At 36.3% G+C, this 15,734-nt stretch overlaps 1 protein-coding gene across 1 annotated transcript; it reads right to left on the reverse strand.

The window, feature by feature from the left end:
• Positions 1-475: 475 nt before the first annotated feature.
• LOC122062179 (subtilisin-like protease SBT4.13) lies at positions 476-4,560 on the reverse strand. Its single transcript, XM_042625888.1, has 9 exons — positions 4,468-4,560; positions 4,270-4,361; positions 3,921-4,158; positions 3,292-3,805; positions 2,175-2,272; positions 1,867-2,088; positions 1,635-1,746; positions 1,244-1,457; positions 476-1,158 (listed from the first exon to the last, which is right to left on the reverse strand). Exons 1-9 carry the CDS (start codon positions 4,548-4,550, stop codon positions 632-634), a joined length of 2,100 nt encoding a protein of 699 aa, XP_042481822.1. The 5' UTR covers positions 4,551-4,560; the 3' UTR covers positions 476-631.
• Positions 4,561-15,734: the final 11,174 nt, after the last annotated feature.

Raw genomic sequence — 15,734 nt, forward strand, 5'->3', positions numbered from 1 at the left:
TAAAAGCAACCTAGCTATAGTTCACCAGATGATCAATAACTATCTTAAGCCTATTTGAAATATTTTTGCAATAAACTTATAAAGAAGGTTGGCAAGAGAGATTGGAGAAAAGAAGGAAACCTGGTCTGCCCCCTTAAGCTTTGGAACCAAGCAAATAAAGTTCTGGTTAATGTAGCTAATCTTTTTAGGATTGCAGAAAAAAGCTATGCAATGCTTTTACCAGGTTTTACTTCCTAGCCGCAAGGTAGAATCGAAAACTAAAACCATCAGGGGACCTAGTTCTTTCTCAGTTACGGTATCACTAAACTTTTTGTTTTCTGTTCATGGTTACTTGTATCAACTAGGTGTTTCGTCCCCAAGTGCTGATGTTCAGTGAATGTTTAACCCCCCACCCCCACCCCCCAAAAAAATAAAAAAAAAAAAAAAAAAAAAAAAAAAAAAAAAATAAAAAGAAAAGAAAAAAAAAAAACCAAAATTATTATAATGGTTGTAGCTTTCAGTCAGTGTGACTGATTGCTTTATAGTTAGTAAATTGGAACAAGTTTAACACAAATGGTTCACAATTAGAGATCAAAGATCATAAAGATAGTATTTTTCTTCTAAATAACTTTTTGAAGAAAGATTAATAATTTCAAAAAGAGGCCCAGAAGGCAATTGGACTTCTTACATTATGTATCCCATCAGACCACAGTAACCATGTAGAGATGATTGAAGCTTGGTCAATTCCTGGCCCCGTAACATGTACAGTGAAATTCTGCTTCTCGTTCAAAGACTTGAAAGATAGGACATTGGGAATAACTGTAACATTTAGTAGTTTTTGTGGTCCAATTGTGGCCTTGTATGTAGAATTTGGTAAGCCAACATTGGTAACTGTCCTCGGAAAATATCTTTCAATTTTCCATCCCACAGTAACTGAAGCACCCAAAGAAGGATAGTTTAAAAGAGCACCAGTTCCATTTTTCTTGGCACAAGTAACATTACCTCCGGCAATAATCTTAATTTCATCCGCACTAAAACCCATGTTGCACAACTCTTGTATATAATCAGCTTTCGAAATGTCATACACAAGACCTGGATTAACAGCCTTTAGTGGATCAATTTGACCAGCACCATAAGCCAATTCAGCCTCTTTAGGATAGGAGCCATTCATGGGATAAGCTGCAAGACAAAATAAAAAATAATTTAGTGGGTTAAGCTTAGTTTTGAGACTTCTGTACTTCCCTGGTTAGAAGTCTTAAATCACCTGTTGTCATGAGAGCTGATTTAATTGCAGCAGGGGACCATGAAGGATGAAATGTTTTAACATAAGCAGCAGCACCTGTTGCATGAGGGCAAGACATGGATGTTCCAGATATAATGTTGTACATTACAGAGCGCTTGTCACCTTGGTAGCCTGAAACTGTGGCTTTTGGAGACCAGGCCGCTAAGATGTCTACCCCTGGGGCAATTAAGTCTGGCTGCAATACCCCAAAGAAAAAAGTTCAGTTTCACAAGGGTGGGGGGGTCATTTCACCACCCTCTATGTCTAGACTCTAGGCCAAGCGATAAGAGAGCTTTCATTTCCCATATATATATATATATATATATATACTCTCACTGTGAGAAATTTTTTATTATGTAAAGTTTTGGAGTACCTTGAGGATATCTGGATAAAGAGTGTTGGGTCCTTTAGAAGAGAATGAAGCCACTTGTGGAGCTTGATGATCATGAATTGCTTCAGTTTTGTAGATCATTGCCACAGGGATTCTGTACAAAGGTAGAAATATTGACCACGTTAACACAAACTCACTAGTAAATCTATGTCTTTAAAATGTCAAGGCACAACCATTGACCTATATAAGTAACAGTGTATGTCTCTCATTTAACCTGGTAGTATCTAAATAGTGCTTTAATTTTTCACCATCAGCAATGCTGATAGCCGTTGCTGGTATAGGATAAGAGAAGGCTATATCATCAGATCCAGTATCATCTACCATCACCATTCCTTGAGCATCTATAAGGACAGGCCCGCTACCATCAGAGTATGTATCGCAGAAGACAATCTTATCTTTCACTGAATCTTTGTCCAAGGAGCCAAGAGTACATGCCCTGAATGAAGAAAGAAAACCATATTCACTAAAATACATATTGAGAAAGAGAAGGTAAAAAATGGACATCATTTATATGGCTTTTACCTTGCCCTTTTACTGCTAAAGTTATGTGCAACATGATCTCCTGCATATATAATAGGGGATGACTTTGTCTGAGTTTGGAAAGTGTTGATAGCATGTCCCTGATTATCAAAGAAGGAAATTAATACTGACAACATATTATCCAATGAAAATGGTGAGTAATAAGCAAAACTTACTATCCATAAAAAAATAATAATAGACAAATAACTAAATTCTCACTGGCAGCTAAATAGGTGATTTATTCTAGAGTATTTAATGGCTATTCCGTCAACAAATTTTTCTATAAAGAGATGTCACAAGCATTTTGTAGGAAGTGGATTGACCCTGGTAGAAATTTTGGTTAGATTGGGGTTTAGTTAGGATGATTAACATGTAATCATAGTAAAGCACTTGTAAAGTCATAGTAAGAAAAAACTTAATCATGCTCAGTTATAAGCTTACCAAAGCAACCCACTTCACTGTGTTGTGTGGAATGATGATGTGACAATTTTCTTATTGTTAGATAATAGATAATATACTGTTTTGATTTTTAGTGAATAGTACATTGTCTTGAATAACCACAATAAATGACTAGAAGAAAAGAAAATTACATCATTAAAAATAAGTAAATTAATAAATAAAAAAAAATTATTTTATACATTTAATACAAATACTTAAAAAAAAAAAAAAGATGTTGGAAAATGAGGTCCATTTTAAATTTACAATATAATTTCAAAAAAAGTTTTGGCATCTTGGTCCCTAATAACCCCGTCATTTGGGATTTACTTGTTGACACACCTTGAGGTGTCAAAAAATTTAGAACATTATTTTTTTTTTTTTTTTTTTTTGTCCTTTTAGTACAATATTTGTTTAATGAGGACAAACCTAGGCATTCACTTAAATATTAAAAAAAAAAAATACAAAATAATAACACTTTTGTAATGGTATAATGATAAGTCATTTTAAAGTTATTTTAAATACTCTTTTTAACACTCAACTTAAATCACAATTGGGAATAAGACAATGGACATTTAAAAGAAAGTTACAATTTTAAGTACACTAATAGATGGTCCCAATGAAGAAAATGCAACATGAAGAACAGGTATAGTAAAAAAAATGTAACATGAAGAAGCACTCTCACCACCATAGTAATCTGATTGCCTATTGTGACATTGCTGATGAACCGACGATCTGTGGTGCTTGCTGCTACAGTTAACATCCATGGAGCAAGATTTGCGATATTACTAGTTAGTGGTCCAAAGTTTCCAGCAGATGTAGAAGTAAGAATCCCTTTCTCCATTGCATGGAATGCTCCAATTGCAATAGGATCTTCCAGTAATAATCTAGCAAATTCACCACCCAAGGAAACTGATAAGATATCAACACCATCTTCAATCGCATCATCAAATGCAGCCAGGACATCATGGTCAGCACAACCAGATTTCCAACATGCTTTGTAGATAGCGATCCTTGCAGAGGGAACAGCTCCTCTTACAGTCCCTTCACCAAGGCCAAAAAGGCTTGTATTTTTAACTTCAACACCTGCTGCTATAGAAGCAGTGTGTGTTCCATGTCCTATAATATCACGAGGGGACTTCTCTTCCTCTTCTTTGTAGTTATTCTCGGCATTGTAAAATCGTGCCCCAATAATCTTACTGTATTTAACATTCAAAGAAATTTTGAAATCAATCATCTCCTTCTTGTCACTTTCTTGAAGGAATCTTAATTATGTAGTAAGGGAAGAGACAATTTTTTGAAGAGAATTCTTACTTGTTACAGGTGATGTTTTGGCAAATACCCTTCCACTTTCCCGGGGGAGGACCAATCCCATTATCATTGAAGCTCTCAGATTCAGGCCAGATTCCAGTGTCAATCATGCCAATAATGACATCACTCTCAATGTTAGGCATTCTTCTTACAGTGCTTGGAAATCCCAAGAAATCCCATGATCTTGTTGTGTGAGGTTTAAGGGTTCTACTTGGAAATACAGAGACTACACCTTCCATGCCTGCAAGTTTGTGTATGGTAACATACATGGTTATACTTTTCAAACTTTGTCTATTAAAAACAAATAACTAGAAGGAGAGATACAAAGAGGTTAATGTTCAGCAACTAGTACCTCTTAGCTTTCTTTGCTCTTGTTCTGTGAGCTTAGCTGCAAATCCATCAAAACTGTTTCTATAGCTGCAAACTAAGGATTCTCTAGCTGAACTGCAGCAGCAAAATTAGAAAAATTAGAACTTGAAGCTTTGCTATGAGGGAAAATTCACATTAAAGTTGAACCAAATACTAAAAGGTAAAAAACATTTATACATACCTTCTCTCAAGGATTTGTTTTAAGATGTTCAAATGGACAGATTCTATGGAGTAGCCATCCTCAGCTTTTGATAGTGCACCCATATATACAATATAAACCTATGCCAACCATATGATATTATTCATCAGTAGAAGATGCGTAGAATAAGATGTGAATATTTCCTGCTGACGTTGTCTTTGGTACTAATTGGCTTTCCTTTGTTGTAATATAATGATTTTATTATGATTCATGATGAAGTGGAACTGAAACTCATTATTCTTGTTAGAAACTATAATTGGATGATGATGTGGAAAGTCCACATATTTTAGATAGTAACCGACACAAACCATTCTAGTGGTTGCATGCTTCCTCACCCCACTTAAATTCAAGTCCTTAAATATAAAGAAGATACAAAGGAGTTCAAGACTTTAATATAAAGAAGATACAAGGAAAAAGGGGAGGGGGGAGGGGTAAAAAATATATTGACGAGAGTTGGAATGTGAAGAGCTGGACGATCTCTTCAAATTTCTCTCCCACCAGATATAGTAGTTGACAGCACAAAACTTCATTCTGCCTATAGGATCGCAAACAAAATTCCAGTTGAAAGAGAGAGAATCCACTTCCTCTCTCTATGGAAAGACCTAATCTGCCTAGAAGGCCGACATTTGGCCACAATATTCTCCCAGATTGAAATTGGTAATAGAATTGACTTTCATAAATCACCTTAGATATAATAGTGTGAATGTGGAGAACCTATAAATCAATCGGAAAGTGGATCTCTGTCTAGGAGAAAGGCCTAGGGCCAGCGTTCCTATGTCTATCTCTCCTCCCTAAACAAGGGGCAGGGATTTTTAATAACAAAGAGAGGAGAGTGATAAACACACAGGGGCTCCCCACAAAGTTCTTTTTTCCTAATCTAAAACAAAATGTTTAATTGATTAATGGTCACAAAAAGTTTATTCTCGATAAGAAGTCTGTTTTAAAGGTTGCTGCTCCTTTGCAAGTAGTGTGGTGTGACCTTCCTCAGACATGGTTCAAGCAAGGGGTGTCAACGGTCCGGGTTGGTGCGGTTTCAGTCCGGTTCCACCGGTTTCGGTGTGACTTTGGAACTGACCGAAACCGACCCATTAAAGATTTATCGGTTTCGGTCCGGTTTTGGCTTCGGTGCGGTTTGGGTTCGGGTTGGTACCGGTTTGGATTTATCATGTTCATTTTGGTTTGGATCGGTTTTTTAAACCGGTATGGAGCCATTGGGAAACAACCAAATGCTGAACTGCTGAACTTCGGTTTCTTAAATCGATTTGTAACCGGGTTGGTTTTGGCTTTTGGTCTAGTTTGGATTTGAATTTCTATACAAATGTATACAAAACTATGCAAATTTTGATTTTTTTAATGAATTTTGGAGTGTTTTGGTTTCTTACCGGTTTGGTTTCGGTTTCGGTCCGGATTTTGAGCCGGTTTCGGTTTGGTTTCGGGTTCATCCGGTTTTTGGTGCGGTTCGGTTTGGTTTTGGGGTTGCAATACTTGAAACCGAACCAAACCAATAAGGCTTCGGTTCAGTTCGGTCCGTGTTGTTATCGGTTCGGTCCGGCTGGTTTTACTGGTTCGGTTTAGGAATTGACACCCCTAGTTCAAGCTGAACATTGATAGATGTTCCTTTAGTAATCCTATGAGAGTGGGTGCTGGTGGGATTATCCAAGATCATAACTTTATCGTAGTTTCTCTTTTGGGTCCTATCTAGGAGTTAGAACAAATTATGAAGCAGAAATCTTTGGTTAATCCATGGTATCATGCTTGCTAAACTACTAAGAATTGACCATCTGTGGATTGACTTGATGGCTGTTACAATGGTTGTTTTCAAAAAATCATTACCATAGTATAATTTGCAAGAATGACAATTTTTGCAGCCTTATATTTCTAAAATCATGTCGAAGCTTTCTCGTTGCTTCGTAGAAACCAATCCCATTGCAGATTTCCTAGTGAAAAAGTGTTACTCGAAGTTTTTAGTCAATCATCAATCCTAGGCTCCCGAGCTCAATTCTTGAGGAGCTTAGGGTAAATGGTGATGGAAAATCAAAATTTAGGTTTTCTATGGAGTAGTGAATCTCATCTCTTGTTGGTGGTCAAGCCGAAGATGGAGGAATAATCTCGGATTTTATCCCTCATTTTGTATTTGTTTTGGTGTACTTAGATCTAGGTTTTAAAATTTTTTAATATATAAGACCTTTTAGTGCAGAAAAAAAAAAGTCACATTCTTATTAATGCAAGCAAAACAAACCTAACACCCACCCCAAAAAAAAAAAACAACAAAAACTAATTATGGGCTCTTTCAAACAATAAAAAACGAATAACCATGGAAATAGCATGAGCTTGCCTTCTTATCTGTATCGGCAATGACAATAACACCATTGAGAGAGGCCGAAACGACAATCAGGAGAGTGATTAGCCATGATTGAGAGCTGATCAAGCTACACGAGTTAGCCATTGAAGATTACACTCCAAATCTTCTCATTCACCGTTTATGGCACTGAATTATGCCTCACCATCTCTTGTGATCTCCCTATATATATTGTAAAACAAAGAGAAGCAGTATCTTTTCCCATAATAAGAGAGAGATAGGTACGCCACCCGCATACATTAAGCGGATAATACTATAAGGGCATATGATGGGGTATCATATAGAAAGATATGAGGATCATTTCAAAAAAGGAAAAAGAAAGACACAGTGCCATACTAAACCTTTTAGCGTAATTATATTCCGAAAATGGTAAAATTATAAGGTCGTATATTCAGTTTATATATCTGACTTCAATTACCCTAATTATTGACTGTCATTTTCATGAGATCACTAGAGGCTGCCGCTGTCGTAGCCATGGGAAAAACTAAAGAATTCTTTTGGATATTAGAATTTGGGAACAATTAGGAGAGAGAATTGCCAGCTAGCATCTTGACATGTATCAAGCACGTATATGGAAACTTTTTTTTTTTGGTAGAAGTATATGGAAACTTAAGCTGGTCATATCTGATATCGTTAATGTTATCAAATTAAAATTCTGTTCCCAAATCAAAGATATTATATGGTGCTTCTTGTCACTTTATTGTGTTAGCTCCTCTCTCTCTCTCTCTCTCTCTCTCTCTCTCTCTCTAAAACTACCTCTCTTAATTCATGTTTCTAAATCTCATTTTTCTCATCTCTCTTATTATTATTATTATTATTATTATTATTATTATTATTATTATTATTATTATTATTATTATTATTATTATTATTATTATTATTATTATTATTATTATTATTATTATTTTCTATAGATCAGAAAATCAGTATATTAAAGTAAGAAAAAGATCCTCTCCAACACCACCGACCCTCCAACAATTCATCAAAGGGTCGGAAGTGCTTGGACACGTATCCACAGGTGTTGGCAAGTGTTGGGATGTGTGACCAAGCCCTCCCAATCCTTAGATTGATCGTTTGAGGGTAGTTGGAGGGTTGGAAAATAAAAATACAAGATTAAGGTTTGGGTATCCCCATGGCCATGATAAGACTGAGATTAAAAATTAATCTTAAGTTTCACATTGACATTGCCATCGCAAAACAATACTTTACCCAAAATTAACTAAGGAACCACATTCGGCATTACCACAAAAACTTTAAGCAAATATATATATATATATATATATATATTAAAAAAACAATAAAAAAAGTGAAAAAAAAAAAAATCAAAAACAAAAACAGAAACAAAATTATAGCTGAAAATGGTATGTAACAGCTTGAAAATCCATGGGATGTATTTATTTGTGATGCAAGAGATCATAGCTATAGAATCTCTTTCAATCCATAACTTCTTGCAATCATTTTCTTTTGCATATTGATTACTGATGAAAAAAACGCTGAACTTTGCAAGGGCCAATAGGCAGAGGCATCGACCACAAGGGGTTAAGGCGATCTTTTCACGGATTTTGATCCTCTGTAGCACAGGTGACATTAAAATTTGACACGTGGAGATTTCTAATCAAGTGGCTTAGATTGCTAAGAGCACATAGGGTTCAATAGACAAGCGAAACATTTGGTACCAAACCCAAAAGGTAAATAGAAAAAGAAATCCCACAATACTTCACGCTTGGGGCTGGAGAATTGCAGATCTGGACGTCATCGTCCACGCTGCAATTTAGGTGGATTCCACAACCGTTGAGAATCCAAATGCGAAGGGGAGTTGAGGATCCGGGAGTTGATCCCTAGGGCCATGGTTGCAGGATCAGTTGCAATAAGGGGTGGTGTGAATGAAAATCAGTTATTTCTTTCTTCTTCTTCAATACAAAGATGAAGCTATAGCATCAAAATCAAACTGGGTAGAGGAAAAAATCTGAGCCGTTATGTCTCTATAGAACATTGAGGACAGGAAAATTCTTCCACTAATCGGTAGGAAAAAGGATTCTTGCAGGTCTTTAATGTACTCCGAAATTTCTCTGCGATTACGAGTAGAAGACTGAAAATTTTCAAATGAACAGTGAAAATTGAGTGAAGCACTATCGTTTCTTCTCGGATTATAAAAATAACATTTCCCACCCCCCTTTTTTTAGGGGTAGATCTTGGAAACGATAAGAGATGGAAGGTGATGTTAGTAAGGGAGAGGTTGCCGGCAGTGATAGAAGGTGAAACTATCCGAGAATGTTGTTGCCGATGGATTTTGAGCAGAGAGTTCGTCGGCGCTGTGAAAACCAGAAGTGAACGAACTTATGCATAGGAAAACCAGACCTTTCGCATGCGGTCTATGCACTCTTAGCGATCTAGGCCATTCGATTAGAGATATCCCACGTGTTGATTTGTGGTGTTGCATTATACAATGTATAACACACCCCCACGCTACGGAGGATCCAGATCCTCCTTTCACACCGCAAGTGTTAAGAGACTAAAGGGTGGGATCCATTAATGTTCTTTTCCCCAATAACATATAAATGTTCAAGACCAGCATAGAAGTATACTTAAAACATCACCACATGCCACACCACATAAAGGGTTCCTGGTAATTAAGCCCCGATTTAGATCCTGATCTTCTCTGAACGCATCGCATCGCCCATAAAGTGTCCATAGAGGCCTAGATGCGCAAATGGATGAAACGAATCTAGAAATCGTAACCGAAAAAAAAAAAGAATAATTATTTTTACCCATTTAACCTATTCACTTTCTATTTTGATTGATACACGACAAACTAACTCAACCTAACCCACCCAGGAAAGAAGAAATGGAACCCTAGGTCGCCGCTGCAACCCCTTTCTCTCTCTCCCACTCCAATCTCCTCATCTCCCAGTTGCCCTGCAAACCAGGCTTCTATATCTTCCCCTTCTCTCTGCTGCTGGCCACTGCATTTCCTTTGTCTCTCTCTCCCCATGTCTTAAAGTTTGACGAAAATATTCCCTCTTGGGCATTTGATAGTTTTCAGGTTGTAAGGCGAAAATGAAAATCCTTTGCGTTATAAGTTGTGCTCGCGATAATTTCCTGAAGTCATTCTATCTTTACCTGTGTCATATGCAGTTTGTAAATTTTACAGAGCTTATGACAAGAAAAATTCCCAACTTTTAAGAAGGATGCACAATTTGCTCTGGCAGCTCTGATGGAAATACCTTCACAGTACAAAGCAACATTATTAGAGGTCCATCTCCTGAGGTATTAATACCTGTTTTGGATCTGCACCCCAAAGAAAAAAAAAACCTGTTTTGGATCTCATTTCTCTACCCTGAACTTATATTTCCCCTTGTTTGTTTATTTCTTGCAGCTGTCAGAAGCTAACCCCAGGGAGGATTTCTTTCCCTCCCCCTAATTATAGTTCAGTAAATTCCGCAGCTTTGAGCATGGTGTTAGATATCACCTCAGGACCTCTGCTCCTTTTCCGCCTGAACATCCTCCATTCAACAACCAGATCCGTTTAGTCACGGAAAAAGGTTTTCTACTCCAGCCTTCCTATTTCAGCCAAAAAAAAAAAAACTCCAGCCTTCCTATGCGTTTTGGGGATGGAGCTAAGGAGGTTGGAGAGGTAAGTGGGTTAGGTTGAGATAAGGTGTCGGGTTTGGGTCGAAGTAGGGGGTGGATGGGTTAAGTCGGTAAAAACAAGGAGTTATATTTTGTGAAAATGTAGACACCACTTGACAATGTTTCGTTTCTGCCGCTTCTGCGTTTTCTTGTTCCTAGAAATGGAGAAACAATCTAAAAAGAGTCTGATAAAGTTGTTCCGTTTCACCCGTTTCTAAAAACATAAATCAAAATGTATGTCTATTTCTAATTCTAGAAACGACTTTGACAAAACAAGTCTGATTTGTTTCGTCGTTTCTAGAAACGAATTTGAGAGAAAAAAAAAAAATGTTATCGTGCCCGATAAATCTCTCAATTATTTAAACCTAAAAAGAGGCAACCAAACCCTCTTTCCCTTTTGGGCATCCGATGATATTATTGGATTTTTTAATGGCATTATGTCTGCAAAAAACGTTTTGAGAAACAGGTTCATCAAAACACCAAAAAAACAGTTTTTGTTTCTAGAAACGTGAAAATCCGTTTTTGCTGTTTCTAGACACAGAAACGGTAGAAACGTTATCAAACAGTGTGGTACATGATTTCCCACTTTTGAGTTTCCTTTTTCAAAATTACCCAACTTGTGTTTTAGTTAACAAAAAAACATAAAATCATGTTTGGGTTTATAAAACTACTCAAAACAATGATTCTCTTCCATCAACTTACATGTTTTGATATTTTTACTAAAATTTCTTTTCTCCAACATACCATTGCCCTTGACCAAAAAAAAAAACCACTGTCACCACCGAGCCACAACCACCTCCGCCACCACCGAGAGATCTTTACCTCTGCTATTTTCTGGTATTGAGAGAGAGAGAGAGAGAGATAGAATTGTCGTCAGTGCTGAGGAAAGGCCTATCCAATTATTGAAAGAGAGAGAGAGAGATAGAACTTTGAATTCACAGTTCATGTTGATCGATCTGCACAGCTCATGGCAGTCCGCGAACCAGATTCCTCTATCTGCCTTCACTTACCTTCAAAATTCCAACCTTATTTCCTCGGTCTCTTCTTTATTTCATCAAACGCGTCGTTCCCATAATGGAATTGGTACTTCTTCATCTTCTATCCCTGGGATTGGTCTTTCATCTTCATCGCTTCGATCTCCTGAATTTCATCAGCCCAGTGATCAATTCTCTCCTGCAAATGAGCTCATCCTACCCTTGCCTTCGACTTCCACTTCGACCTCTTTGATGTCTGACGTTGCGTCAGAATTGGATTTGTTCCTGGAGTTCCTTGGAGAATACGCAAGGAACTACTCCTCCACCCTGAGATTGCCAATTTGATTGAAGTGGTCATGGATTTGGGTCAGAAGCCTCTTGCCCAAGAGAAGTGATTGGGTGATGTTTGAGCAGCCCGTGAAGCTTGAAGATCTGAGGCATGCCATCTCCATGGTAATTTTTATCTCACACTGCACATCATCGAATTCAATTCCTGACTTTTACTTTGAAAGACAAGCTCACTTTTTTTTTTTCGTTTATATAATAATAATTTGTTACTTCAGTTTGGGAGACTCCTATAACAGATGAAGATAGTAATACTAATTAATTGTTTAATGTGAAGAAGCTGCTTAGTATGGACTTTACATTTCGCCCTTATTTTTTGGAGGTCAAATTCTAGAGCTTGAGAGCACTGACATTTCAATACCAGAGAGAGAGAGAGAACTAATGACTATTCATAGTCTGAATTATTGCTATAAACAAAGGCAGCTCTATGTGAAAAAATTGAGGATAAATAAAACATTAAAGAAGATATGAACATTGAAAAATAAGAGATCATCTTTACATAGATCCAAAATTAACTTAACTACTTAATCATATAGTCACAAGTGTATATATGTTAAGGGTTATGAACAACCGGCTTTATTTTAATATAATAGGAAAAATATTAATATTCAAAATAAAAAAATCCCAACTCATATATAATCTTGTTCTATTTACAAGACAGAGTCTTGACATTGTGACAATTATATTAGTGGAGGTGTGTGTGTGGTGAGTGAGAGAGAGAGAGAGAGAGAGAGGAGTGTTGGAGTACCATTTTTGTCATTGGTGTAGGAGAACATAGGGTTTGAATTTGTAACTCGGTATTATAACAATAGGATTGATTCGCTTTGAAAGAAATAGAAGAGACAGGAAAAGAAATAAGAAATAAGAAGAAAGGCAAACAAAGATGAGAGGAGAAAACAACATGAGCACACCTCACACCCAAAAAACAATTTTATTCCATCACTTTCTTCACTAAAACTGTAGGGGTTAGTGATGTGCAAAAGAAGCCAAGTTCCCTACATTTTTCCATATGTACATGACATTAATTACTCATTTACATTTGCACAACCAGAAATTTGTAAACGATGTGAAGGAAAAATTGAAAAATTCCAGTATCTGTGAAAGATGCACCATATTGCGTGAATATTTAAAAAATACAATATACATGCATATTAAGTAATATGGTACCCGATCTAGTAATGCCATCTATATATCACTCTCTACTGGAATGGCCTTATAATCACCTAATCATCGTAATGGAGTCTCCCTCGATGATAATGTTAAACCAACCATTAGAGAAGTAGATCTCCGTTCATTTATTGAAAGCTTTAAGCTCTATTGTGGTAGAGTCAGAGGTGCTAAGTGGCCCCCTCTCACAATCCCTACGAACACCACCAATACCGGCAAGGCTAGGACCCCCCGACCTCTTGTCCATTTTCAACTCTATAATTGTAGGGAGAGAAGAAACCGAATTAGTTCCAAATGGTAAGTCTGTTTGGGGGGGTCCCCCTACATTTCGCTATCAGTGTCCATTGCCTCATGAAATAATCCAAAAGGATGGCTGGACGACTTCCAACAAAGTAGTATCCGTACACACTGTCCTCCACATGATCTCACAACAAATTGAAGACCATGGTCTCCTAATAAATTGAAGGCCAATAAGCATCCCTAGCTTGTCATATCCAATCTATCAGAATAGGAAAATACCTAAACAATTGTCAACATCAATTTATAAACTGAAAATATCATGCACTGGGTTTCTCTTTATAAGATTCAAAATTCATTTTAAAAATCATATTAGTCTAGGAACACATAGTAAAGGCAATTAACTATCAAATTAAAATAAAATTTCAATTAAAAACAACAATAGCTTCAACAGAACAGAGTGAAAGAAGTATCAACCATCAAGCATCAATGTGGATGATAGAGCATAATTATATAAAGCAAAATAGAAAAATATGAAGTGAATGAAGCAACTCAATTTCTCAACATGTCCATTAGTAGCTTCCAAAAATTCTTACTCATAACATTCTCTCAACAACAAACTATTCAACTCAACATTTTTTCCCTGTTTTGCATCAAACCACGTAAGGGTCAGATAAGGACTTTCAGCCCTATAAAATCTAGGTAAATAGAGGTATATGAATGAGACTTCCAACGTGTTTGGAAAACTTAAGGAAAGCAAAAAATTGATGCCCCTATGAGTATTCTCTACCAGTGCCACTAAAAAATGAAATAAAGTTCAGTTACTTTGATTTGAAACTATGGATCAAATGGATAATACATAGATCAAATTATAAATAATTCAGCTGGTACATTAAAGAATGAAAGAGTGAGAGATTGCTTACCCCACCATGATGTACTAAGCCCCATGCTGAGCGCATGACTGAAACAAGTTCTTTATGTTGAAGTGTAATGTAATGGCAGCCCCTCCCACAAACCCAACAATGGCAGCATCGGATAGGAAGTCAATTAAGAATCCCAATTTAAACATAGAACATAAGAACCATTTTAGTTGTTTTAAATACTTATAAATGTTAAACATTAGGTACATGATGCAATCAAAGGAGCAAAAAATAACAAATAAACTCATTCAGTGATTCCAGAAAAAAAAAAAATGCCAGCCTACAGTAGTCAGTTGCATTTTTAATGAGACCAATCTCATCCTGGAGCATAGATCCCAGCGAGAAAGACACTACAATAAAAGATATCAAGCCATACCCAAATTGGTGTGAGGTGTGTTCACGTTACCTAGCCAAGTCACTAAAACTAAAATACCTCAAAATACAAGCCAACCAAAATATTGAACATTAGTCATAAAAAAAAAAATATATATATATATATATATATATATATATTGAACAATTTCCTGCAGCTTACATAAAAGAGATTAATAACCACATAATCATCTCTAACTTAAAAAGGATCAAATGAACGGGTTTTCAAACCACAGAGAGAAATATACAAGTGGTAATAATCAGTTTACCTGGTTACCCAGTAAAGCATATTCCAATAGAAATAGAGGACCCATTTTCATCATAACTTCCATGAGTAGTGGGGTTCTTACAGGGAAAAAATGAGCATGGGAATACCTGATTATCAAAAGCAGTACTTTAAGGTGAAGCAGTACTGAAAGATAATGTCAGATCCATGATAAGGAGGTTCACTTTAGCTTTGTGTCTTCAAATAAACAACTTATTTGAAGGACCTAATAGATTTCTTCTCCTGTCCCAAGCTCTCTTATTTTTGGTGTCGGTAGGTCCATCAAAAGATATGTGTTTTGTCATCCTATACTACTATACACCTTGTGGAGCGATCAATTTTTCTAAAGCAATCCCTCAAATAGATAGAAATCTCAAGGTAACATAAACAATGACCCAAAATCCAAATCAAAGAGCCCTAAAAAAATTGAATATGAATAGAATAACAATAACAGATCGAAATTGCAGAAGGAGAGAAAGAGAGAGAGAGAGAGGAGCACCGTACCTCTGCTAATTGTCATACTCATAGAAAATTCACAGAATAAAATGTATCAAGCACATGCCGTTATCAATTAGATGACTGAACCTAAATTTCAGGATTCAAATATTATTACTATCGAACTTAGAAAGAAAAATACCATAAAATTTAAGTATGATAAGACGGTCAAAAGTATGAAATCAAAACAAAAAGAAACCTTGTTTTGTGACTTGAATTCACTTATGAGTGTCAATGAAATCATAGGCGTCAAATAGAAGCAATAGAGAATGGTTGGGGCCTTGGGGGTGAGATTTATTACAAACCAAATCAAATATAAAGGGAAACATTGTAATCAAGCAAATTCGTGAATCCATTGAAGAAGATGCACACTCACTGCTCAAACTTCATAAAGAAAAGGGTTTAAAGATTTACCAGTAATTGATGAACCAGATTAACAAGATAATAAAAGAAAATAAAACCTGCGACAAGCAATTTAGATCAAG

Source organism: Macadamia integrifolia, chromosome 14 (genome assembly GCF_013358625.1).
Source record: "Macadamia integrifolia cultivar HAES 741 chromosome 14, SCU_Mint_v3, whole genome shotgun sequence".
Lineage (NCBI taxonomy): Eukaryota > Viridiplantae > Streptophyta > Magnoliopsida > Proteales > Proteaceae > Macadamia > Macadamia integrifolia.

Coding starts and splice junctions, on each gene's coding strand:
- LOC122062179 (XM_042625888.1), bottom strand. CDS start 4,550: ATGGGTGCACTATCAAAAGCTGAGGATGGCTACTCCATAGAATCTGTC. Junction 4,159..4,269: donor AGAGCAAAGAAAGCTAAGAG/GTACTAGTTGCT, acceptor ACAAACTTGCAG/GCATGGAAGGTGTAGTCTCT. Junction 2,089..2,174: donor TTTAGCAGTAAAAGGGCAAG/GTAAAAGCCATA, acceptor TTCTTCATTCAG/GGCATGTACTCTTGGCTCCT.